This window comes from Pituophis catenifer, unplaced genomic scaffold (assembly GCF_029215685.1).
Source record: "Pituophis catenifer annectens isolate HBS135680 unplaced genomic scaffold, rPitCat1.0.hap2 SCAF_2, whole genome shotgun sequence".
In the NCBI taxonomy this organism is placed as follows: domain Eukaryota; kingdom Metazoa; phylum Chordata; class Lepidosauria; order Squamata; family Colubridae; genus Pituophis; species Pituophis catenifer.
Genome location: NW_027256882.1, coordinates 40,741,670 through 40,769,259, shown reverse-complemented (window position 1 = coordinate 40,769,259; position 27,590 = coordinate 40,741,670). Strand labels below are relative to the sequence as shown.

Below are 27,590 nucleotides of genomic sequence, written 5' to 3'. Positions count from 1 at the left end.
ACTTAGTCGCTTTAAGATGACGAAAGTTTCGCCTTCTGAGCTTGCTGATTGGCTCCCAGCAGCACGAGCCAGGAAATACTATCACGCAGTTCGAAAAGGCGTGAGGGGTGGGGGGAAACAACGAGATTTGGGTGGCGGGTTCAGCATCCCGCTGCAATGGCGGGAGACTTGGAGCGCTGGGTCTCGAACCAGCTCCATACCCTTTTGGGGCTGAGCGAACGCCATGTCGTTGCTTTCATGGTGGGCCTGGCCCAGCGGAGCCGGACTCCGGAGGACTTGCTCGATCGCTTGGAGGAGACCGAGACGCTGCGGATGACCGAGCCTAGCGCGCGCGCCTTTGCCCAGCAGCTCTGGGAGCGGGTGAGACGGCTTGGCAGTTGAGCGCGCGACCCTCTTCGAACAGCGGGACTGGGAGTGTGTGTGTGTGTGTGTGTGTGTGTGTGCGTGCGTGCGTGTGTGTGCTGTGAGAGGCGGGGCTAATCCAGAGGCAGGGCTATCGAAAAAGGGGTGAGAAATAGCAAGTGCTCTATGGCAGGGGTCTCCAATCTTGGCAACTTGAAGCCTGGAGGACTTCAACTCCCAGAATTCCCCAGCCAGCATTGCTGACTGGGGAATTCTGGGAGTTGAAGTCCTCCAGGCTTAAAGTCGCCAAGGTTGGAGACCCCTGCTCTATGGAGGCAAAAAAATAATAATATCCAAATCGGTATTAACATTTTACACAATAGACGTAAGCTTTCCTCTAAGTGTTCAAGACCTTTTCCTCAGACAAAATAGAAGTGGAAGAGAGAGTGGTATACCAGGTTATATCTCAGGGGACATAATGGAGAGCCCCCAGATGTGCATATGGGGATCTTAACTGGTGCTGAGAGACGCGAAGCTGCAACAAGGATCTTCTTTTAAAACTGCTAGGAAGACAAAACAAAGGAATGGTTGTTTCCTGGGGGTTTTTTTGTTTGTTTTTGAATGTGTTGAAACAAATTCTCTTTAGCTTTGTGGGCTAAAAGCTTTTTATCTAACGTAAGGGATCCCAAACTAGTTGGTCCTTTTTATTTTTGAGTTTGAAAGCTTGCAACTGTTCAATGACCATCAAAACCACCCGTCATATGGAACACGATTATTATACAATCGTATAGAATAGATGGTATCCCTCTTCCCTCCCCTTTCCTATTTTCTTCTTTGAGCATGACTTTCAAATTGTAGACCCGTTTTTCACTGATTGTGCATGGATCACTTGACACCTTTTCCACGGAGTATCAGAACAAAGAAGCTTTAAAGAGCAGTAATTATAGATAACGATAAAGAGCAAGAATGTGAAAGTACTGTATTTGATTACTTGAATCCACTTATTAAATTCTGTAGAGAGTAAGGAAGATGACCTTTAGAGATATACAGACTCAGTTGTCTAGGCATTGTTGGTGGATACTCCCTAATTCATTGAATTTTAAGAAGGAGGAGGTGATACAATTCAAAACTTTATTGTCAGAGTACAACATGTATACAATGAGATTGGCTGAGCCTCCCTTCGTGCACCCTCCCAACACAATACAACTCACAGTGAAAGACCAAAAAAAATCCCTAGCCCAGTGAATCCTACTAACAAACACTCAGTCCTTTTGCACCATGTGAATTTATTGCATGTCGCACCTGCAAGTCAATCGTACTATATTGTTGTAGTTATTTTTCATTCAGGAGTCTGACAGCCCACAGATAAAAACTGTTCTTCAGCCTGTTTGTGTGATTGCCTATGCTTCTATATCTCCTTCCAGATGGTAGGAGAATAAAGAAGGGCTGACCAGGGTGTGAGTCATCCCTGAGGATTTTCCTCACTCTTCTAAGGCAGCGATCCCTAGCGATGTCGTCTAATGGTGTCAGGGGACAGCCCACGAGATGTTTTGTGCTGTGCTCACCACCCTCTGTAATGTCTTTCTATCTGCGGCTGTCAAGCCAGCATACCACACCGTAATGCAATGAGGGAGGACGCTTTCTATTGTGGACTGGTAAAAGGAGATCATCAGTTGTTGTTCCACTTTATTATTTCGCAAGACCCTAAGGAAGTGGAGTCTTTGTTGGGCCTTTCTGGACACCTGGGTCGTGTTGATTTTCCAGGTGAGATCTTCGCTGAGATAGACTCCCAGCAATTTAAAGGAGGAAACTCATCTCCACACAGCCCCCCTCGATGTAAAGTGGGGCAGGTTCCTCTCTCTTCTTCCGGAAGTCTAACTCCATCTCCTTTGTCTTGCTGATGTTCAGGTGCAGGTTGTTTTTTAAGCACCATGTCAATAGTTTTTGAACCTCCCCCCTGTACGCTGTTTCATCTCCACCTGTAATAAGACCCAATACGGTGGTATCATCTGCGAACTTAATGATCACAGTGAATGGATCAGACGATACACAATTGTGTGTACAGTGAATATAGGTAGGGACTGAGCACACAGCCCTATGGGGAGCCAGTACTAAGCTTCAGCACTGCAACACAATCATAGTTGGCAAGTTTCTGTTATTGTAGCCCATCTAAATAAAGAATTTTCTTTGTGTGGTCCACATAGTGTGGCTGATACATTCCTTGAAAATTATGAAATCTTAACCAGGAAATGCACTGATTGGATGGATGCAAACTGATAGCTATCATCGTGGAGCTGATGGGACTTGAAATTCAAAATTTCAGAAGGGCACCAACATCACTTTTTCCTGACTTCAAACTAGGAGTAGTTCTCCAGCTGGAAATGGAATTTATTATTATTTTTTCCTGCCAAAATTGATTCTTCTTTGGTGTTCCTGCTCTATAGTAAGGATGGTTGCCCCAGATTCCATTAATTTTTCTTTCTTTAGAAATTCAATAAGAAATAAATGGCAGTGTGAAAATAATATATAGCATTTGGTGATTTTGAGTTTTCAAGTATTTTGCATGAATTGCCTAGTGGTAATCTCTAGAATATCTCATCAAGTTGTCAACAATAAATGGAGGGTGAAGACCTCATAACGCATCCGATTAATGAAATCTTGGCAGAAGTAAGATGTGAATGTTCCTGTATTCAATATTTTACTCAAAATTAATTCAATATTACCAAAAGACTTGGGAAAATTGGGAAAGCCGTGTGTCTTCTAGGCTGGTGTTAAGGAATAAGAGCTACATTCTCAAAAGGTTTATGTTGGGTATATGTGTAGAAATTATAATGTTTTGAGTTCTAACTGATTTGTCCACTTTCCCCAATGGTAGGTTCCACACCAGGTGCCGCAGGAGCGTCCAGCCAGATTAGCTGAGCAACAGGCCTTAGCCCTGCAGGAAAAGAATCGTTCATACACCCTGTTGGAAGACAGTGATGATGAAGAAACCGGTAAAGCAACAGCAGCCCGAAACTCAAAGCGTCATCACCCCTCACAAGGTCCTGAGGGCAAGCAACGGAAACGGCACAAACACCTGAGGCAGCGCAAGGAAGAAGAGGAAGACAAAGACTCTGATGAGAAGCCTAGTGAAGAAGATACGGGACGGTGAGCATCCATCTCTTGCAAAAAGCAGAGTTGTGAGAAAAATAAGGAAAGCCACAGACATTCCTTAACACAAATAAGACCAAGGAGCTTATAGTGGACTATAGAAGGAATAGATCAGACATCCAGCCCTTGCTTATCAATGGAGACTGAATGGAGCAAGTGGCCACTTTTAAGTTTCTGGGTGTTATCATAAAAGAGGACCTGACCTGAGGTGCTCACATTGCAGCTCCAGTCAAAGGGGCCCAGCAGAGATTATACTACCTGAGACTTCTCAGGAAACAACAACAATGAAAGCTGCTGGTGGCCTTCTACCGCTGCACCATAGAGAGTATTTTAACTTACTGCATCTGTGTATGGTTTGCCAATTGCACAGTGGCAGATAGGACAGCGCTCCAGAGGGTCAATGTCATTGTCCAGAGGATCATGGGTTGTCCTCTCCCCTCTTTGGAAGAGCTTTATAGCTCCGGCTGCCTTAAGAAAGTTCAAAACGTTCTTAAAGATCCATCTCATACTGAGCACCGTTTTTTTGAATTATTACCATCTGGCAGACAGTTCAAGATAATAAAAACAAGGACAAATAGGCTGAAAAACAACTTCTATCCCAGGGCAATAACCATATTGAATTCTACGGTATAGTGCAATATCGGGTTTTCAATTTCAATTATATAGAATGTGAAGGATGTATATTTGTGTTTTTATTTTTATAGCTATAATGTACACTGAAGACAGCATTTAATTTTGTTGTACCATGTGCAATGACAATGAAGTAAACTGAACTAAACTAAACCAAACATTCTTGCTTTTCTTGGCCTAGGATTCCAGAGGAGGATTCAGAGGATGAATGGGACCGGAGTGAACGAGAGCGGCTGCAGGACTTGGAAGAACGTGATGCTTTTGCAGAACGTGTAAAACGCAAGGACAAAGAGAAGACTCGCAATATCCTCGAGCGATCAGACAAGAAGGTGTGGTCTCGGCCTTTGGATTTTGCTTTCGTAATGGCGGAAGCCCTTCTTGGTTGCATTTGTCCTAACTGTTCTGTCCATTCTTTTCTTATATCACCCATTTTTGCATTAGCATTTCACCTGGGGCTGGAAAATTTAGCTAAAAATTGGATATTGGAGAGCTATAAGCACATGCAAATATATACATACACACATATACCTGCCTATCATTATGAATATTACTGAATATATACACGATGATTCTGTTCAGGCATAAACAAGATGCAGGTTTTTTAAAATATAACACTGCTTTTTTTTAGCCATTCTAGCCAAAAGGCAGACTTGAAAGATATGTAGACAATGTTTGGTAAAAGTGGAAAACCTAAAAAGATTCCTGAATATGTTTTTTGGAACAGGAATCAGACATAGTTCTCTTAAGTGTCTTTGTAGGCATCCTTTCCACTTTCTGAGGAAAGCGAGAATGGGAGCTAAGGAAACATGCAAAATTACTGAACTGTGATAATTTGCAGAAGTTTCAGAACTTTGTATACAACTTACGGTTTTGATTTATTTTTAAACCATGGTATAGTCCTTATTCAACATTGTGCAAGACTAATGGCTAAAATTTTAATGCTGATTCATTGAGATATGGAATCTTTTATTTCAGTCCTGCTTTGCAAGGCCTTCATTCCCAATATGGAAACATGTGACTGACTCCTTTTCAATCACTTTCAAATCTCTGCTATGCCAGCTCCAGAGTTCTCATGTTTTGGCCTTTGGTGGTATTTTCTTCCTCTTCTCATACCTGAAAAATATACCTAATACTTATATTATTTAGAAGAGGAAGTTCCACTTTCTTGCTGAGATTATTCCCAACTTTTCTGTAAGTCTCTGATAACTGCTTTGTTGCATGTCTAAATCTGTAGTCCTAAAAATACAGGTAGTCCTTGATATATACCCCAATTGGGCCCAAAATTTCTGTTGCTAAGTGAAATTGTTAGGTTAATTTTGCCCCATTTTACGACATTTCTTGCTACAGTTGTTAAGTGAATCACTGCAGTTGTTAAATTAGGAACATGGTTGTTAAGGGAATCTGGCTTTCCAATTGACTTTGCTTGTCAGAAGGTCGCAAAAGGTGATCACATGACTCCAGGACACTGCAACTGTCATAAATACTAGTCAGTTGCGAAATGTCCAAATTTTGATCACGTGATCATGGGGATGCTGCAACGGTTGTGTGAAAAACGGTCATACGTTACTTTTTTCAGTGCTGTTATAACTTTGAACAGTCACTAAACGAACTGTTGTAAGTCGAGGACTACCTGTATTGCATCCAACATTTGTTAGCAAGGATTTTTGGAACTGCTGTGTTTTGAGTTATTATTGTATATTTGTTTCCTGATTACGTCGAGGTTAGGCATATGAAGAAGCTCAAAAGCGTTTAAAGATGGTAGAAGAGGACAAGAAATTCATGGTAAGAGCTTGATTTTATCATTGTGTTTAACATAAAGAATAATTTGACAGTGAACAATAATGAGGTATTGACAGAATGTGGGAGAGTATAAAAGAGATACAGGGAAAAAGTGGACCAAGTTGAGTGATATACTCCTGATCAACAAGTCTGGTCTTTAAACAAAGGAAACAGGTTTTTTTTTTAAAAAAATGTATCTTTTTTGGCAAGCCAACAAGCCAATAATGAAAATAAGTTACAAGAAAATGTTATTAAATTTTTTTCCATGTTATAAACTTTTAGTTCTATTAGTTTATTAATGGCCAAAAAGCCCAACTAGCAAATTAGAAATGCAATCTAAAATTTGACATTATGTATACCAGTTTAAAAAGTAAAACTCATTGGTATGGTGTTCAAAAACCTAGTTTTTATGGCCATAGTCTGGCTATTGCCTCTGTAGTTTTAGGATTTTCAGATGTGAGTAAAATGTTAACATACTCAGAAGACTCTCTTCCTGTTTTTGAATTTAAAATAAGCCAGATAATATCCTGCAGAAGACTCATAAAATTCACAACACAATGAAATATTATCCACTGTGTCAAAATCAATATCATTATGGGGCAAAATCTTTAAGAGATCAGGATTTTTTTTAAAAAAAATATATCATTTTGAAAAGGCTATTTTGTGCTTACTTAAATATAAACTATTAAGATACTTATCAAGCTGAAAATTGTAATTTTTCAAAAAGTTACAGGTGAACACAGAATTTTGACTTTGGCCATTAATTACTATACTGAATTATCACATAATTGTTTTATACAATAAAATATTGATGCCATACCCAAAGGTACCCAGATTGATAAGGTGACCCAAAGATCTGACTGATCTTTGGGTCACCTTATCAATCATATATCTGCAAAAGATTCATTTTGGGATTTCCTGAAGCAATCTTTGTTTTAAAAATGTATATATGCAACCGAAATATAATCATGCTTAGCCAAGCCTGCATTTTCAATGGGTATTCTTTACAAAACAATACAATTCTTTATTGGCCAAGTGTGATTGGACACACAAGGAATTTGTCTTTGGTGTATATGCTCTCAGTGTACATAAAAAGAAAAGATATATTTGTTTAAAATTTCACCAGTAATTGGGCTATGTTATTATTTGCTAATGTAATCCAACTTGGAGCTGCATATAAAATTTGAGATGTAATTTTTGCATTAAAAACTTGTGCCACTGCAGGATCAATCCAGCCTCTTGAATAAAAATCATAGCCATCATAGTAGATTTTGCTTTCAGAAGGATTGCCTTGTAATGACGTTGCCAGGATAGAGCACAATTAAATAAAATGCCCAAATAACGCATGAAGCTTTCAACATTTCTTTTAAAAACAAAATCATTCAGACTTGTCACGAGAATAAAAACTCTTTTCTCTTCCTATACGTCAGATTCCAGAACTACGTAAGAAATCCCGTTGGGAGTATTTAGCCAAACGGGAAAAGGATAAAATGGAAGACCTGGAAGCAGAAATAGCAGATGAGGAGTACCTCTTCTCTGAGCAAGAACTATCAGCCCTTGAGCAGCAGGAGCTGGAGTACAAACGCAAAGTGCGCGACTTGGCCAAACAGTACAAACAGGCTGGAGAGCAGGAGAAGATGGAGAAGCACAATCGGTACTACATGCCTGAGGAGAGCCGCAGTAAGGTAAGGGTGGTGATGTGTGGCAAAGTTTGGAGCCAGGGATGGGTGAGATGAGTGGTGGACCGAAGAAAGGACATAAAATATTGTTTTCAGGTTATCCCGGTGGTCTCCAGTTAAAAGTTTACAATAATCGGGGCTAGGAAAGAACTCTACCTAAGATAACCTGCAGGTAACCAGGGGCCAACCTGTGTGGGGCTAAATTGCATCTAGACACCTAGCAAGCACACAAGTTGCTTCACTTGGAATCAACTCAACAAACTGAACATGGAAGAGCAAATGTTTGGTCAATTCTGGTTTTTGTCTTCACAAGTATCCACCAGGACAAATGGGGGACTCATAACTCAGAACAATCCTTATCAGTCCCATTATCTGAAATACTTGGTTAGCAGCAGCTTGTATTTCTTACAATGTTTATTGCTATTGTTTTATCATTTTTCTGGACTTTTTCGAAACCGAAAATTTGCCTATAATATTAAGAGAAGCTTCTCTGTCTTTCTGCTTGTTGGTTTATTTTTTGACCTGATCTATTGCCAAATTTCATCTTAACCATTTTATATAACATTAAAAACAAAAATAAGATGTTTATTATAATGAAACAAAAGAAAAATGGTCCCCCAGAACGTAAAGGCCAATTCTTCTCTAAATATTTCTATTTGCTTTTATTTCTGCCACATCAGATTAAGTCTCTGTGTCTGAACCCAAGCACTGAGATTTAGGCCTATTGCTTGCTGTCTGTTTCGCGGGATTCTGTTCTTGGGTCAGTAGACAGAATGTATAAAAAGACAATGGAGTTGTAATGCTTCCTGAAATTACACGCAATTGGGGATATAACTCAGTGTGTCTAACTGGCTGGAGTCAGTGTACAGTATACTTCTGAAGAAAATGTGCAAAAAAACTGTTGAACTGGAACCTTGGCTACCGAGCTGCTGAATGCACTGGTGATTCTCTTTGATTTTGTCCTGCAGAAGATTCCTGATCGTTATGAGGAGCCCCAGGCAGAGGATCACATGGCTCCAAGAGATGAGCAGCGGCGCTGGGAGGAAGACCACATTGGGGCAGCTGCTCTCCGTTTTGGGGCCCGGGATGCCAATCAGCGCCATCCTCGCAAAGACTATGAGTACGTGCTTGAGGAGGATGAGATGATCCAGTTTGTGAACGCTGTGCAAATGCGGGGCGCAAATCAGAACAAGGTGAGAAGGTGCAGGCTGGGAAATAGAGAAGATGAGACTCTGCAAACGCTAACGTAGTCAGGAACTCCTAGTGGAAATTCAAATCTTGTCTCCGAAAAATATCTATTTCTCCGGGATGTAAGGATCAATTTATTTCATTTATTTATTCAATTTCTATAGCTGCCCAACTCAACGAAGTGACTCTGGCCAGTTGATTAGAGCAGAGTTCCCCAACCTTTTCGGGTTGGTGGCCTGGAGCTGGGGGAGGGAGGAAAGTGGGAATGATTCTGGGGGAGGGGCAAGGGCATGTGTGTGTGCATGTGTGCACACAGGCATCTGCAACATTCACAGTGACACACAAGTGGGGCTTTGATGAGGCTCACGTAAGTGGGGCTGTATGCATGCAAGTAGAGATGCACGCACTGTCCAGCCACTCACACGGCCCAGTGGCGATTAGCTCTCAGCCCAGTAGTGGGCTAGGGCCCACAGGTTGGGGACTCCTGGATTAGAAATCTCACATCGACAAATTAAGCGTCTTAGAAACAAAAGCTGGGCAAATACCCTGTTTCCCCGAAAATAGAACCCAACCAGAAAATAAGCCCTAGCATGATTTTTCAGGATGCTCGTAATATAAGCCCTACCCACAAAATAAGCCCCAGTTAAGTTTGTCAGCCAGATGGATGCATTTAGTACTGTATTCCCCCCCCCAAAATAAGACCTAACCAGAAAATAAGCCCTAATGTGTCCTTTGGAGCAAAAATTAATATAAGACCTGGTCTTATTTTCGGGGAAACATGGTAGCTCTGCCTCAACAGGAGGAATACTAGAAAATGGGAATTGATTTCGATGAATCAGTAAAAGGAAGCTATTTATTAAATATTACAATATTCAGAACATAGATAAGGAATCTAGGATTTGACAGTAGCACAGAAGTAGAAATAGCAGATCTCGTAAGTGTGTTTGTTTTAGTTTTCCCCTCCTTCTTAAATCCCAGTGAGTCAGGGAGGAGCCATACTGAGTCTCTTCCTAATATTGTATCCATTCCCAGGGCTCAAGGCTTGCTTCTGCCCTTTTTGGTTTTGTAACAGCTTCTGAATATTTCCCTTAAGGCCACCACTCTTCTGTATTAAACTGCTGCTTAAATATGGGTGACCAAAGGAAACTCTCGTAGCTGAGTCAGACTTACTAGCTGAATATCTCTATAGAATCAATTAAGGGAATCAAATAGATTGTTTCTGGGTTGTTATCAAGCAGTACGAAGGATTGCGCCTGACAGCTTTGACAGGTAACCAGAGGTAAACACCATTGATCTACGGTGCCTCCCACATTCTGCTTGCGGTATCAGTTTTGTCCAGGGATAAGAAATATAGAACCAAAAGGACTCCACCAGTTCTTGTTGATCCAGGGAAGCTTGTCTAATTCTGTTTCCTCGTTGCCAGGAGGAGAAGCTGGAACTGTCCCAGGCTGAACTCAAGAAGTTGTCTATCCAGGAGGTGCGCCGCAGTCTTCCTATTTTCCCATACCGTGAAGACTTACTGGCTGCCATTGCTGAACATCAGATGCTTATTATTGAAGGGGAAACCGGCTCTGGCAAGACCACGCAAATCCCACAGTATTTGTATGAAGAGGTAACTCGATAGGGAAGGGGAGAATAATTAATTGCAGGAGTGAAGGAGATCCATGGTGAAGCTTATAGGAAGGAAATGCTGCTTCTTTGGTCCCTACTTCATGCTTGGGATTGGTGTTCTGAAAGCAACAGGGACCAATACCCGACTTGTGTAATCATAGACCTGCATACCATATTAGGATTCAGTTTACATTGCAATTTGGTTCTCCAGAAACTGAGCTGTAGTTGCCTTGGCTGGACTTCAGCTGTCCTGTTCTCTATCTCTGTCCCAGTGCCTTTTTCTGTAAATCATGGTAGTCACTGGCCCATGCTTGCTCAGGGTTTGAACGGGGACACGTATTATTTTGAGCTACAAACAAAACTCGAGATTCCAGTTTTTAAAACATTTGGTCCATGAAGATTTTTCCCTAATTTCTGCCTTCCATTCCAAATGAAACTTAGGAGTTTAAAACTGTTAAGATTGAACAGTGGGGCAAAAATCAAGATGAAAAAATGCACATTTAAAAAAGAACACACACATCCCCTCAGTTATTTATTTTATAAGCTGCCCACTTGTTCAAGCTTTGGACAGTGTATATACAAGGAAATAAATAAAACAATAAGTTAACATTAAAAATGAAATTATCATTCACAGCCTTCGTGGCAAGCCAAAAACCCACTGAAAAACAATCCAGAACTTTAGAAGGGAAGATAGCATTTTCTACAGTGTCTGTGTTCTGATTTAACCACATTCTACAAAACCCACATTTTGCTGCCCACTCAAAACAAGTTGAGTATTTACATTTCCAAAGATGCCCTTGAAAAATGGTTTTTGATTTTAGGAATATTTAAAATGTGCATGTACTAAAACTTTTGAATTAATGCTTTGGGATGATTTACGCAGAAGAAACAAGTCTATTTTTCATACTTGACAAACCCCAGGTGTTCCATTGTGTGCATATTAGTATATCCATAAAGAATTGAGTGTATAATCCAGTGACCCCAGCAGAAAAAAAATGTACCACTTACACAAATAATTTTATGCACACCCATAAATTATTGAGTGCGGCTATGAACTGCTGAGTGTATAAGCCACTGTCCCCAGCATGCATAGTATTTTAGTTCCTACATAAACCATTTTATGCACATAACAGCTTTGGTATTGAGATCTTGAATCATGGAGATTCTCTCTCTCTCTCTCTCTCTCTCTCTCTCTCTCTCTCTCCCTCCCCCTCCCTCCCTCCCTCCCTCCCTCCCTCCCTCCCTCCCTCCCTCCTTAACAGGGTTACACCAAGAAAGGAATGAAGATTGGCTGTACTCAACCCAGGCGAGTTGCAGCTATGAGTGTTGCTGCCCGTGTTTCCCAGGAAATGAATGTCAAGCTTGGAAATGAAGTATGTTCTGAAGAGGGAGACGGGAAGGAACGAATTTGTGTAGTTTATATTACCAATCCTTTTAGGCAGTTTATAATCCCTGATCTAATTTTGGGATAGCCAGTAATTATTTTAATGGCAGCTTATATCGTTGGAGGGAAAGTTGGTTCTCTGGCATGAAAACGTTCACATTCAAATAGGGCATGCATTATTCACCTATAGAATTCGGTACCACAAAACGTGGTGATGGATACATTGAAAGACAGGTCTATCAAGGGCTTTTAGTCTTGAGATTCAGTTTTATTTCTGGATTGGGGGTAGCATACCTCCAAATACTAGTTGTAGATGTACAGGGGTGGAGGAGGGATATAACTGTCTCCACCATCTCCACAGAAGCATCTTGTTGGCTGATCCAGCGGGGCTCTTTATAAATATAAGCATTATCCTAAACTTTCAGATAAAAGTCAATGTGTCCCTTGTTCACCCTCATTTGCCATGGACCTGAAGGCAGTGATGTGTTGGCCATCATAATACTCATTAGCCTCATAACAGTATCTATTTCTCGAGATAATACAAGCATTAATATTTCCTTGGAGAGGAGATTGTCTTCTGGTGACATCTTGGATATGTCTATATAGTTTTCTTAGCAACAGTATTGAAGTGGTTCACCACTGCCTGGTATGTGGTTCACCATTGCCATGGTATGTGCTCAAAATTCAGATGGTTTGCAACCGGTTCATATTTATGACGGTTGCCGTGTCCTGGGGTCATGTGATCACCCTTTGCGATCTTCTCACAAGTCAATGGGCAAGCTAGATTCACTTAACAGCCATGTTACTAAGTTAGCAACTGCAGTTATTCACTTAACAACTGTGGAAAGAAAGGTAAATTGGGGCAAAACTCTCTTGCTTGGTAACATAAATTTTGAGCTTGAATTGTGGTTGTAAGTTGGGGAATATTTATATTTTTTTGGAGGCTGCCTTAATTTGAATTAAATAGAATTCCTGGAGAAATGTTGCTTTGTGTGTAATAAAGACAGCTCTGTGCCCTTCCCACAGGTAGGGTACAGCATCCGTTTTGAAGATTGCACTTCAGAGCGGACAGTGTTGAAGTACATGACGGATGGGATGCTGCTCAGAGAATTTCTCACCGAACCTGACCTGAGCAGCTATAGGTGAGTAACAACAGTGGACACTTGCACTAGTGGCTTAATCACGGGGAATGCATGGATGTTGGTTTGTTTTCAGATAAATAGCTGAAGTAGCTTTCTGATAGCAAATTAAATTGCACTACTCAGATCAATTTTAGCTCAAATCTTGCCAACGTGACTAACTAGAAAAATAACTTTCCAAATTCCACAGAATACTGCTAAATTTTAAATTGCTCGCTGAATAAATTCTGATGAGAATGAGAGAGCAAAACCATACCTATGCTAATGGTTTTTCAAACATAAATCTGAGCCCAGAGGTGTCCTGTTTGGATTTGCATGATAAGCTGGATCTAGGGCAATAAAGGATATTTCACGTGAGGGTCTGATTTTAGAATTGCTGCAAAGAGTGCAGTCCATTTTAGAGCTTGTTTTGGGATCATAGTTGGAAAGAAAGTCTCCGTAGTTCTGAGAGTGGTGTGCAGTGTGGGACCATAGCAGAGGTGGGTTTCAGCAGGTTCTGACCAGTTCTGGAGAACCGGTAGCAGAAATGTTGAGTAGTTCGGAGAACCGGTAGTAAAAATTCTGACTGGCCCCACCCTCATCTATTCTCTGCCTCCCAAGTCCCAGCTGATCGGGAGGAAATGGGGATTTTGCAGTAACCTTCCCCTGGAGGGGGGTGGGAATGGAGATTTTACAGTATCCTTCCTCTGCCATGCCCACCAAGCCATGTCACACCCACCAAGCCACACCCACAGAACCGGTAGTAAAAAATTTTGAAACCCCCCACTGGATCATAGTGATGATCATTTAATGAGTAAGCTATGGTTTTGAAAGATCTAGATTCAAGACTGATCTCTGCTGCAGATTCTTTAAAATTGCAGTCTTTGTAGTAGACTGTAAATTGTAGTCTTCCTACCTTAGTAAAAAAAAAAAAAAAAAAGCGAACACTGGCCTGATTTTAAACGGACCTAAGATCCCTTGCAAATGAGTAGAAATATTTCATGAGTATCCAGCACCACACCCTTCCTGGCTTGCTTTCTAGTGTCATCCTCATCGATGAGGCTCATGAGCGCACGCTGCACACCGACATCCTGTTTGGTTTAATCAAGGACATTGCTCGTTTCCGGCCTGAGTTGAAGGTGTTGATTGCTAGTGCCACCCTGGACACCGAGCGCTTTTCCACCTTCTTTGACGATGCTCCCATCTTCCGCATCCCAGGGCGCCGTTTTCCTGTTGACATTTATTACACTAAGGTTAGCAAGCACAAAGTGTTTTATGTTTGTATGTGTGTAAAGGGCTGAGGAAACAGAGAGGCAAAGTCATCAACCTGGAGGTGGCTGGGAGGAGAGCATGTAAGATTTCGAGAATGCCAATTCCTACGTCCAAACTTGAATTTATATGCTCGTAAGTTGAAGCTGTAGATTGTACCTATCTTCATTTTATAGCCGTTGTGTGCTGCCACGTCACAGGCTTTCTTCTCATAACTGGATTTCATTGTATTCAATTTTCCTAACTTGGATTATCTTTTGTACAGTCATTATTTCCTACAGGTAGTCCTTGATTTACAACCACAATTGGGACTAGAATTTTTCCGATACCCTTACCCTATAACAAGTCTTTCTAGTTTCACAAAATGAGAGCAAACGGAGAAAATCACCTATAGAAGAAGCATATCTAATCCAGAGCAGAAAAACTGAGTGAGGAACAAGGACAAGCAATAGTAGAATAATAATAATAATAATAATAATAATAATAATAATAATAATAATAATAATAATAATAATAATAATAATAATAATATTTTATTTCTATACCGCCCTTCTCCTGAAGGACTCAGGGCGGTGTACATCCTATTTAAAAACACAAGACAAAACAGCGATTAAAATTTAAAATAATTAAATAGATTTGGCTCAAATTTAAAACCCCAGAAATTTAAATACCTCAATTTAAAACTATTATGTTGATAGCCCGGCCATTAAGGGAGATGAAGTTGTGTTTATTTAACTCAAGAAGAGTGACGGGTAATCCTCAATTATCTTGCTGCTCTACTGTCCCTGCCATCCTCAGTTGATCTTTGCCATCTTCCTCCTCCCACTGCTGCGAGGTCTGCCTGACATGCTGCATGGCTTTCCAAAGCCATGTTTGGCCTTGTCCCAATCCTACGCAACCTTGTCCAAATTGCATGCAGCCTTCTTGCAAGGCTTTGGAAAGTTTCAAAGCCTCACGTGAAGGCCACATGTGGTTTGGAGAATGCTGCACGCAGCCTTGAGAAGAAAGCCTGACGCAACCAACAACCGGTCAGGCATACCTCATCAGCAGTGGGAGGAAGAAGGACCAGGTCAGGTATGCCTCATCAGCAGTGGGAGGAAGAAGATGGCGAAGGTCAGCTGGGGATGGCAGAGGAGTGCAGGGTGAGGCAGTGGAGTGCAGGGCACCAAAAGGACAGAGATGCAAAGGGAGATAGTTGCGGAGAGTTGAGGTGCCTCTGTGGGCAGCCCACTAAGCACTCAAATGTTGATCACATGCGGTTATAGCAATAGCAATAACACTTAGACTTATATATCGCTTCACAGTGCTTTTATAGCCCTCTCTAAGCAGTTTACAGAGTCAACCTATTGCCCCCAACAATCTGGGCCCTCATTTTACCCACCTCGGAAGGATGGAAGGCTGAGTCAACCTTGAGTCTGGTGAGATTCGAACTGCCAAATTGTAGTCAGCTGGCAGTCAGCAGAAGTAGCCTGCAGTACTGCACTCTTAAGCACTGCCCCATCAAGGCTCACATGCTGTAACTTTGGGGATTAGGTGTAACTGTCATTTGTTCATCACTGCCATAACTTTGAATGGTTGCTAAACAAATGGTCACTAACTGAGGACTACCTGTAGTTTGATTGTCCTCCCTCTGCGTCTTCCCTCTAGGCACCAGAGGCTGATTATCTGGAAGCCTGTGTGGTATCGGTGCTGCAGATTCATGTTACTCAGCCCCGAGGGGACATCCTTGTGTTTCTTACGGGCCAGGTAAGCTCTTGTGTGTTTTCTCCTAATTTACTGCCATTACTTATCAGTATTGTAGTATAATAAACAGAGCTTAACTTCCATTTTTATTGGCAGGAAGAAATTGAAGCCTGCTGTGAGATGTTACAAGATCGTTGCCGGCGCTTGGGCTCCAAAATTGCAGAACTTGTGGTCCTTCCAATTTATGCTAATCTGCCCTCCGACATGCAAGCCAAGATCTTTGAACCTACCCCACCAGGGGCCCGGAAGGTAAAAGCTGATTGTATAAAGCAGGAAAGGAAGGGCTGGCTATTTGGGGCCAACCTGTGCAGCTTTCATTATTTAGAGCAGGGATCTCCAAACTTAGCAGCTTTAAGACTTCAACTCCCAGAATTCCCCAGCCAGCATATTGCCCAATTTGGAGACCCCTGATTTAGAGAGTTGCATTTGAGATGTTTGGAAAAGGAGAGAGTGGAGAACTTTGGCCCAAGCGTTGCATTTGGGGAGATGTGGTTTCAGACATCAGTTGTTTAGTATTCTATTTTGTCGCTTGAAGGGAATCAATATTGTGAGGACCTCTTTTTGGTACTCATGTGCTGTAGATAGTTGAAAGGAGATGAACATTAGGGGTGTGCACAAAAGAGAAGAGGTTTTGCTTTGAGAATGAGATAAAACAGCCAGGTTGGCAGTGTTAAAAGAACAATTTCTGAATTCTTCAAGTGTTGTATGTTCTATTTACTGAAGAGTTCAAGTATTTCACTGTAGAGGCAATAGGAACACAAAACAAATATCTTTGTATGGTCGAATAATGTCTGTTGACTGCTATCTAGTTCTCTACCTACAGGAGAAAAATAGGATTTTTTTTTTAAAAAAAAATTGAAGTGAAGTCTTTTAAAGCCTGCTGTTAACCCGAGTCTTCCTATACCAGCTATCGCAGAAGCTCAACAAAGAGCAATACTGTACATAGCATTCAATAGAGACCACAAAAACAATAACAGAAAAAAAAATATCTCTAGCTCTTGGCTTGAAACTACTCTCTCTTCATATTGTCTATAAATAGTGCTCATTTCTGTATTTGCAGCCTGCCAGGAATACTCAATAAGGAAACACATTGTTTGTGCAATTAACATGCAGAAAATTCAGCATCAACAGAACGTTTATAACACAGAAATAAAAGCAACATTGAATATGTATTTTACAACCTGCAGCCTGAAAGCTCAACAGCATTATTAACAATGCTTATGTAATGTACGCAATGCATAATGTATTTCCATGTCCCTGTTGGCTGCCTACCAACAAAAGAAAGCACAACATATGCACAACTCTTGCACAAAATATAACCTCTAACCTCCCTAGAGGAAAGGATTTTTGACAGAACCATACATTCATCTACCAGGCAGGAAAATTACAGCAGTACTGACATTTGACATTAGCCTTCCCAAATTGCCTTTGAATATAGGTGCAACATTTTGTCTGACTCGGATAGATCAATGATTGCCTTCCAGCAATAGCAACATTTGCTTCAGTATGTATGTAAGCAACTTTCCCCTAACCCTTCCCCTCTTCTTCTTTTATCTTGTCTCAAGTCAGTAATACAGGGATGTAATTGACCTAATAAACTATACCAGGGGTCCTCAAACTTTTTAAACGGAGGGCCAATTCACGGTCCCTCAGACTATTGGGCAGTCGGACCAGCTGGATGGGTGTGGCTAGGTGGTCATGTGACTGGGTGGTCATGGCTAGGTGGTCATGTGACTGGGTGGGCGTGGCCAATTTAGCAGTCTATTAAACAATACATGCAAATTAATCTTTAATTTGTTATGCTCCTGGGTATGGAAAGCAGGTTAGTGAAGGGATGTGGCTGCCTTGGGGGGGGGGGTGTGAGGGACTTTTATTTGTTTGTGTGTGTGTGTATCACTCTCCCTCCCTCCCCCCCCCCCCAAAGGCTGGGGAGGCTAAAAATGGGCCCGTTTTTTGCCTCCTCAGCTTCCAGAACAACTCTGCCACCCAAAAAGGGGCCTGTTTTTGGCCCCCTGGGGCATCTAAGTGTCCCATTTTTGGCTTACTTAGCCTCCAGAAGGCAGGTAGGTGGGGTGATGTGGGCGGGGCAGCCTTGTGGTCCTGCGTGGGCTGTAATTTGAGGACCCCTGCACTATACTGACTGTCCTGGATTTAAAGGGAGGGAGAAAAATCAGAAAGTCAATCACAGCATGAAAGAAAAGGACTCAAGACAGTTAGATTTTTCACCTCCATAGTAAATATATTTGAAGCTGTTTTGCCAAGACGTACAGAATGCCATTTCTCCATATAGCATTTTTTATTTGTATTAGCTGATTCTTCGGCAGAGATCTTTCAGAGACTTGTTTCATAGAATGTTTTTAATGAAGAAATCAGGATTACAGCTGGACCTCCTTCATTAATCAGTGTTGTGTTCTACATTTTATTGATTTGTTTGAATAGTCCATTTGAATCATGGTGACCTAAAACAATGTAAAAACAATCTGAAAACATCCATGGTTTTTTTTAAAAAAAAGACATGCACTATATAAATAAGTTACAAGAAAAGATATGTTACAGCAAATAAATTAGCTAAGATAATCACATTCCAGGTAGCAGATAGGCCCTCCCACAAGGCCCAACAGAAGAATAGGGTCTTTGCTACCTTCCAGAAGACCATCATCAAGCTTCTGCAACAGCGTTTCTCAACCTTGGCAGCTTGAAGATGTGTGGACTTCAACTCCCAGAATTCCCCAGCCTTCAAGCTGCCATGGTTAAAACATCTTCTTCCAGGGTGTCGATGCCATGACTGAAAAATACTAACTTCTGTTTTGAGCCCCTTCATCTCATGGAACTAGGGTACTATAACTTATGACATTTATAGTGTAAGTAGGTGCCTCACACAATCAGTTATGAGTATCTCTTCTCTCCTCAGGTTGTTGTGGCCACAAACATAGCAGAGACATCACTGACTATAGATGGCATTATTTATGTGATTGACCCTGGGTTTTGCAAACAGAAGAGTTACAACGCTCGCACGGGCATGGAGTCACTTATTGTTACCCCCTGTTCTCGGGTATCTGCTTTCAGTATTTTACTTCCCCATTCTCTTCCCCATCCAATCTATCACATTTGCTGAACTTGAATGTCTTCAAAGTTATCTGAAGCTTTAATCTGATTTTCTTATTCGTGTTGGTGCTAATTTGCTTGCAGGAAGTAATTTGTTAAGAATGTAGTTAACCTGGAAACTGTTAATAAAAACCACAGAACAATGAAAAATCATCAGGGATTTATTATCTGTGATTCTGTAAAGCTATGAAGTTGTGTAGAAATCACTTTTGTAATATAACACATCCATGTAATGGTATTCACCAACCCACCAATGGTGAAGCTCTAACCCTGCAGGGGCCTTAAGAAAAATACTAGTTAGAAAGTGTGCATAACATATTACTGTAGATCAAAGCAAGGGGTAGTTGGGCAAAGATTGTTACGAGAGTATTATGGTGTCAAATTAATTCTCTTATTGAGTCCTGTGATAATGGAACCATTAATCAAAAACCATCAGAGCATCTTTTCTAATTGCAGTCTCTGAATGTTGAGGAAAATTGGGATTTTCTGAAATATAGGTTTTGGAATATACACTTTATTCCTTCGGGACGTTATAATATTACTAAGTACTTTTAGAAATTTGTAGCAGTGGTCTACTTGTGTAGATTTTAACAGGCTTAGTTTATGTCAATCCAAATAAATTCTGAGCAGCTTACATTTCTCTCGTATGTAAATGTTAAAATAACAAAAAATAAACAAGTCAGAATATATGTAATTAAATCTAGATGAACAATTATTATCTTAATTTCGCTGCAGTGAAGATAAATGGTGAGAGAAAGATATTTATTGCCATTTAGGCTGTGAAATTTAAGATTGTCTTAGTTGAGGAACCCAAAGGTGCTTTTTTGAAGAGGCAACTGAACTTTCTGTTTTTTCTTTGAAGATGTTTCGCTTCTCATCCATTCTTCAGTTCTGAGCTGAAGAAGCTTGGATGAGAAGCAAAATGTCTTCAAAGAAACACCAGAAAGTCCAGTTGCCTCTTCAAAAAAGCACCTTTAGGACAACCATGACCTGGATGATTGAGAATTTCCATAGACACTTAGTTGGGGAACTACTTATTTTTCTCCTACATTCATTCTGAAATCTGATGAAATAACTCTTGCAGTTCTCACTGATCTTAGTAAAAACACACACTTCGTATTCTCCATCAGGCTTCTGCCAACCAAAGAGCAGGCCGGGCAGGCCGTGTGGCTGCAGGGAAGTGCTTCCGTCTCTACACAGCCTGGGCGTACAAAAATGAGATGGAGGAAACCACGGTGCCAGAAATTCAGAGAACCAACCTTGGCAATGTAGTGCTTCTTCTCAAAAGCTTAGGTGTGTATTTTGGGTAGTAAAATATGGGGATTTCATGCTCCATCCTAGAATATATTTACAAAGATTTCCCACAATGGAAGTTAGATCATTTTTAAGGGTTAAATTTCAGTAGATGCATCTTCTTATGATGGAAGATGGAAATATCTAGGCTCAAGGTCTTGTAGATACTAGAAACTTGTGTATGCAATACTTAGCCAGGTTGTATTTCTTCTCTTTCTTCAGGCATCAATGATTTGATTCACTTTGACTTCATGGATCCACCACCCCACGAGACTCTAGTATTGGCGTTGGAGCAGCTGTATGCCTTGGGGGCCCTCAACCATCTTGGCGAACTCACCAAGGTATGATTTCTTATTCAAAGCTATTTTGTCAGGGCAGGATGCATATTTTGAAAGCAGAGAGATTGTCTATCAGTGGGAGTGAAGTTAGAAGTTGGAAAAGAGACTGAAGCTTCAAATTTGTATTCAAATTCAACTATACTTTCTAGTTACTCCTTAGTTTAGCTTCCATGGATACAAATTATTTTCATTGTGTTCTTCAAGGATAGCATAAAAGAGGACTTGTCATTATCACATCAACAATAACATGAAAGATTTCTGTTCAACTTGATTTGAGCACTAAAGTGTTCTACTTTAAGTAGGTGGGCCTGAATCAAGATTACTTTTGTGCTATAAAATAAACAAAGTCAAATGGGTGGATGGATGGATGGATGAATGGTTGTATCTCAGCTCAGTGTACAGTTATTATGAGGATAAAAGACCGAGGATATATGAAGCTTTGAGGAATTTGGAAGGAGGTACCTAGTTGCAGAGAGAGGAAACAGAAGTGAAATGAAGAATGGCAGATATTTGAATGTTTTGTATCTGCTTGTCCCTTTCTATTCTTAAGAAAAGGGAGGCCTGCTGGGATGGCTAGTGATCAGAACAAGTGTCACAGATGTCTTTAAGTTGTTGCACGCATGACTTCAAAATATTTGGCTATATACTTCGATCAGAAATAGTGTTTTGACTTGTGGGAGGTTTTTGTCCTTTAATTGAATTTATTATCTCTGTATCGTGTATTTAGTTGGGCCGGAAGATGGCAGAATTGCCTGTTGATCCCATGCTCTCGAAGATGATTCTAGCTTCTGAACAGTGAGTCCTTATCTGTTTTTTCTGCTTTTTTTTTTCTTAATATGTTGATAGTGGCTTTGGCCTTATTCACATTTTTTCAGGAATCACAAGTGCAGCATACTGTATCCATCTCCTGTTTCTTAGTTCAATCCCTAATTCTCTACTACATTCTTGCCAGAAAATTCCAACATATTTTGAACAACAGTGATTATGTAATTACGAAAATCCTATAGATCTAGAGTATTTCTAAAATTTAAATAATAAATTATAAGCATAAAAACATTCTTGATTAAGTGTGGATAGAATTAAAATAAATTATGATTAAAAATGCTTCCAATTCTTGAGTAAAATTTTAAATATTTTATATTCTTTTCAAGAGTCCAACTTACACGCTTGATATTAATTATAAATTGACGTGTTTCTAACATTTCATTTGTTTAAAAGGTCTGATTTAAACTGTGACTTTAAATAATATTTTTGTTTAGCTTTTCATCAATTGATTGTTAATGTATGTCTCCTCCTTTCAATCTGTCTGTTCCCATTTTTCTTCTGAAGTTTTCCGATTGCTTTTATTGCTGTTCTTCAGATTGACTTTGTTTCTACCACAGTAAAACCCAACATTACTCTTTCTTTACTGGAAATTCCCCAGGTACAAGTGCTCAGAGCAAATCCTGACCATTGCTGCTATGCTTTCAGTCAACAATGCCATTTTTTACCGTCCTAAGGACAAAGTGGTTCATGCTGACAATGCCCGCATGAATTTCTTCCTGCCTGGTGGAGACCATCTGGTTCTTCTCAATGTTTATACTCAGGTGAGGACAAAATGTCAAGGCTACTAGCCCGGCATCCTGCAGATTTTTAGAATTGCAATTCTTAGAATTCCCAGTAGAAAAGAATATTTCATATCCTGGATAGTAGAGGTGGGATTAGCATATGGAAGAGAGGAAGAAATAACTCTAATCTTTGATGAAAATTTCATTAGATGATTTTTTAAATCCCAACCAGCCTTGCATTTATTGTAGAGTTGTATATCAAAGGTCCCTTTATTTATTTATTTTTTTTAAAATGGGATACAACAACCTAATCAAGGAATTACCAAGGAGAAAACCACCCCACCATCAAAATTGGCAGGGCAAGTTGCTGTATAAACAAGGAGCAAACCCCACTCCTTTCTAGAACAGATGATGTTATGTAGTTAGGAAATATATTCTTTTCTATTGAATACTTTTTATTGCAGAGGTCATTCAGAAGAATGATAATTAATGGTTGCTTCTTCTCAGTGTGTTTTAATAGCAGTTCTAGGATATTAGTGTGGGATTTTCCAGAGCTCATACTGCATCAGGTTCTATTCTCAAGAGATACAAAATGAGTGTTTTCTGGGACTGAGGACAGTAGCTAGTACAGAAAGGTTATTAATAGTAGAGAACATGTGGGACCTGATGTGGTGATTAGGGTTAGGGATAGTTTGAAAGTTTATTAGATTTCTATACCGCCCTTCTCCTAGGGGACTCAGGGCGGTGTACAGCCATATTAAAACACATAAATTTATAAAATTTAAAACCAATTAAAATCAAATATATAAAATTTGGCCCTACCTAGTGGGTGGGGGAGGCCCGGTGCAGGGCCTACACTAGGCCTTCCCCACCCAAGGCACTCCATGTTCCACTTAACAACCTGTGTATACATTAACAATCACATTGGGAGAGCAGGGTGGGGGTTGTTAAGTGACATGCTTCACTTAATGTCTGTTATGACTTCCGACTGTAATAGGCTAGCTCCATTACGGTCATAAATCAAGGACTACTTGTACTCCATACTGTATAGTCATGTCACTGAGAATATGGCATTCCTCACTTGAAATCCCAGCAAGCCTTTGATCTCTATTATTCCTCCCCTTCTCTCTTAGTGGGTAGAAAGCGGTTACTCCATGCAATGGTGCTATGAGAATTTCATCCAGTTTCGTTCTATGAGGAGAGCTCGAGATGTACGAGAACAGCTGGAAGGGTTGATGGAACGCATTGAGGTGGATATTACTTCCACTGAAGGGGACTACATTCCTATCCGCAAGGTAAAAGCACCCTGCACCTATTATTTTCTTCTGCTCTGGATTTGTTCCTTTAGACAAGTGTATATGTATTTAGCATATCCACCTAATTTAGAAACCTTCATAATGATAATCACATTGTCAACCCTGAAGCAGTAGTGGGTTTCAAAACCCTTCGCTACTGGTTTGTTTGTGAGCGAGCGCGCGTAACGCTTCTGCTCATGCGAAGAAGCATCTGGCCGGCTGGGCAGAGCCTCCTACCGCTGCCGCTACTGGTTCACCCGATCCAGAGCAACCCACCACTGCTCTGAAGTGAACTTGGCTGGGGCCATCTTTGAGGCTTCAGGGTTGCTACTAGATGGGAGGGGGAGGGAAATAGCAGGGGTGTTGTAGTCAAAATAAGAAGTTTTCCTGTGGGAACTAAGGTCATTCCAACAGGTGGCTGGGAGAGGAGGAGCGAAGTAACCAAGCAACTGGCCAGCACCTCGATTGGACCATGTGACTGATGACTTGGGGAAGGAGGGAAACTCTCTCTTTTAATTGGGTGAAAACTGCAGGAACTTTCAGAGTCGGTTTACACCAGTTGTGCCAATATGATGTATCTAATAAAATTGTCCTTTGAGGGTTCTACCTGCCTCGGAGTTCTGCTTCCTATGGGGGCATTATTTGGAACGCTGACACACATTTTTTTTAAATAAGAGCCAGTGATTTCTAAATTTGCAGAAGGTACTTTTTAATGTTTATTTATTGATATTTTTTTAACTCTGCTTTTCATCCATTATTTAATCTACAGTCTATAAAAATAACTTATTTTGTGTTATTTAAATTACAATACAATGAGTTATATTCAGATTTCGAGTAGAACCTTTGAAACTGAAAGTTGGTAGTGACTAATTTAAGCTCATTTGGTTTCAACACATTGACTAATAGTTTGACGTCTGAATCCAACTTAATGTATTAATCATGGTTTATTGAACAAATCATACTAACCTGGTGGATTATAAGCCATATTGGATGGATTTGCAGAAGATGCTAAGCAAAAATGAAGACCATTTATGATTTAACAGTTTGCAACTTCAGCCATCGATACCATTTCTTTCATATGCCTGCCTCACATTTGGCCCTTCCTGCTCTGTTTCTATAGGCTGTAACAGCTGGTTTCTTTTATCACACTGCCCGGCTAACCCGCAGCGGTTACAAAACGGTCAAGCATCAGCAGACAGTGTATATCCATCCCAACAGCTCCTTGTTTGAAGAGCAGCCCCGCTGGATCATTTATCATGAACTGGTCTTCACCACTAAGGAATTCATGAGACAGGTGAGTTAAAACACCTGCATGCACTTCCGAACCTTCTGAAGAAAAAGTTTCTCCTCAGAGATAAAATATTATCTGTACTCAAAGGAAAACCGATGTGTGAATATAGCAGGTGCTTTAGGTCAAATAAAAATGTTGCCTTTAAGCATTAGAAAATATCCATTATTGACAATTGAAATAAAGGAGGAGACGAATTCTTTGCTTGTGAATTTGTAGCGTTTTATTGTAGGCTTCCTACTGAAGTGTCAAATAAGAGGTTTGTGTAATATGGAATTAATTTGCTCTCTTGTCTTTTCAGTGGATTTAGTTCTCTGTTCCATTCTAGCCTAACTCAATATTTTATATACAAGTCACTTCACGTTGTTGTTGCTGCAACGGTAAAGACAGAGGTGACGTCTCATTGGCAGATTAAATGATTAAAAGAGATGGAGGAGAGATTCAATAATTGGGTATTAGTGGGATTTTTGTGGAACAGCGGTTCTGGATTTCCTTTACAGCCAGTTCAGTTACCCTTATTCTTACATCCGATGCATCGCACTGGATCATCTTTCCATGATCCTTTGACTTTGCTGATATGCAGGTCAAACCGGGCCCCATCCACATCAGCCCATCCCGCTCATTCAAACAGGGAAGGTATGCTAAAACCCTATCAGTCAAAGAATGTAGGCTGGCAGGAGCTAGGAAGAGGGCTTTCTCTGCCGCTGCCCCTGCATTGTGAAAGGCCCCAATAATTTGACCTTCCGCAAAGGGGTCAAAACTTGGCTGTGCAGCCTTATGTGGGGAACACAAAGGCCCACACAACAATGGAGGTGGCCAGCCCTATGAGAACTCCCCCCTTCACCTGTATTAACAACTAATAACTCCCCATCTTGGAATTCTTCACCCTTGGAAAGTTTTATAATGTTTTTATAATTATAAAATTTTTAATCCCAAATTATTCTGATTTTAATGTTTAATTTTATTGATACTCCATACCGCCCAGAGCCCTTTTTCAAGGGAGATGGGCAGTTAAGAAATATGAAATGTTTATCATTCATCCACCCACCAACCTCTCTCATCTATTGCTCTCATCTATATCTACATCTATCTGTCCATCCATCTCTATCATATATATAGCTCCCTTTCCCTCTCCCCCTATCATCTACCTGCCTACCTACCTATCATATGTCTGTCTGTCTGTCTGTCTGTCTGTCTATCTCTATCTATCTATCTATCTATCTATCTATCTATCTATCTATCTATCTATCTATCTATCTATCTAAATATGTCTGTATCCAAGAGACAGTGCTGAAATCAGGAGCCTAGCTAGAGTTGCTTTTGTGTTTTCTGTAGGTGATTGAAATTGACAGTACGTGGCTGCTGGAAGTGGCCCCTCACTACTACAAGGCCAAAGAACTGGAAGACGCCTCCACCAAGAAACTGCCCAAGAAAATGGGGAAGACACGAGAAGAGCTGGGATAAAAGAAGAACTTGCCTTCAGTTCTGACTATTCTGGTGCTCAATAGCACCTTTGGACACTTTTTTGTAGAGCTGTACAGTTTTGCCGTTACTCAGAGGCATAAAATAAACCCTTTTTTAAAATAAGCTCCCCTGTGTTATTTGCTTTCATTTTCCTTCTAGACAAATTTAATCTTTAAGAAATCAATTTCTTCTTTAAAAAGACGCTTTGGAATACATACAAACAGAATTCCGTGTTCAAATCATCAACATTGTAAGACTATTATAGTATCCTTGTCTTTGTATCCTGCCTTTTTTGTGGGATGTAAAGGCTGCATCCATGGAACTTTTCTCTTTTTATCCTTGTTAATTGTAATTTTGGGATATAATTATTAGCATAAAGACTTCCTGTACGTTCTATGGCTGAGAAGACACTTGAATCTCATTCTCCTATTTGGGGCACTTTGAACCCAGCATCAAGCTGTTTTTCAGTTCCACTAAAATAAGCAAATAAGTACTTCGATTTTTCTCTATTTTGTTGGATGAGGGGGTAATAAGAATAACCAGTTATACACAACACTGAGAAGTTGCATTCTCACACCTGCTAGAAATCTTAATTTCAGTAGCATATTTTATAAACTTTTCCATAATTCATTACCAGCAAGCAGAAAACCTTTGTAGTATGCAGCGTTTCCATGCACCTCTCACAATGCCCGAATTTGTGTGTTCAGATGCTAATAGAACACACAGAATAGCACACAGATATGTGTTGCAGGTAGTATTTTCTGAAAATAATTTTGGAAAATTTTTGAGAATACGCTACCTGCAACACATCACAAATTCAGACTGAAGGAAATTTTCCATTCCAGACGGAGACATTTGGTAGAGAGGTATTATGCAACAAACCAAAATAAGCTCTGTTCTTCCATTCCCCCCAGGTTTTAAATGCATGAAAGTGACAGTCTCGTTCCTGTTGAAAAGTAAGCCTTTGTTGTGGTCCCCTAGGAGCAAAAATGGGCCGCGGGGGGACGGGGACACGCTGCCCTCCCACGCTCCATTTTTGGGCCTAGTAGGCCTCCCTGCAGCCTCCTGGGAGCAAAAACCGGCTGTCGGGGGCGGGGCGCCACACTCTATGCCCCATTTTGGGCCTAGGTGGCCTTCCTGCACTTACCTGGGAGCCAAAATGGGGCGCAGGAGGGCTCCTGGAAGGGGCAGGGAGGGGATGGGGCAGGACCAGCCAGCAATTTAACCACCGATTCTCCTGAACCGGCCCGAACCGGCTGAATCCCACCATTGGGTAGGGACTTCATTGTGATGTTTAATGGATAGCAGGCCTCTGATCTCATTACGGATGAACGGAGGTGAAATTAATTGCCTCCTGGTAGGATCTT

General features: G+C 40.7%; 1 protein-coding gene across 2 annotated transcripts; it reads left to right on the top strand.

Annotated features, from left to right (window-relative positions):
• Positions 1-113: 113 nt before the first annotated feature.
• On the top strand, positions 114-26,346 carry DHX16 (DEAH-box helicase 16). Of its 2 annotated transcripts, XM_070936692.1 has the most exons (20): positions 114-360; positions 3,218-3,489; positions 4,304-4,451; positions 5,848-5,904; positions 7,332-7,586; positions 8,549-8,773; positions 10,192-10,380; positions 11,642-11,752; positions 12,790-12,905; positions 13,924-14,134; positions 15,798-15,896; positions 15,990-16,142; positions 18,805-18,945; positions 20,129-20,291; positions 20,514-20,632; positions 21,357-21,424; positions 22,053-22,215; positions 23,310-23,471; positions 24,592-24,765; positions 26,095-26,346. In XM_070936692.1, exons 1-20 carry the CDS (start codon positions 157-159, stop codon positions 26,221-26,223), a joined length of 3,159 nt encoding a protein of 1,052 aa, XP_070792793.1. In that variant the 5' UTR covers positions 114-156; the 3' UTR covers positions 26,224-26,346. The 2 variants fall into 2 exon arrangements, with proteins under 2 accessions (XP_070792793.1, XP_070792794.1); XM_070936693.1 differs by lacking the exons at positions 114-360; positions 3,218-3,489 and having other exon boundaries at positions 4,432-4,451; positions 5,843-5,904.
• Positions 26,347-27,590: the final 1,244 nt, after the last annotated feature.

What these genes read in the sequence shown, in the direction of transcription:
- DHX16 (XM_070936692.1), top strand. Translation starts at nt 157, where the DNA reads ATGGCGGGAGACTTGGAGCGCTGGGTCTCGAACCAGCTCCATACCCTT. An exon ending in TTGACATTTATTACACTAAG is followed by an intron (nt 14,135 to 15,797) that starts GTTAGCAAGCAC and finishes TCTTCCCTCTAG; the next exon opens with GCACCAGAGGCTGATTATCT. An exon ending in CCCCACCAGGGGCCCGGAAG is followed by an intron (nt 16,143 to 18,804) that starts GTAAAAGCTGAT and finishes TTCTCTCCTCAG; the next exon opens with GTTGTTGTGGCCACAAACAT.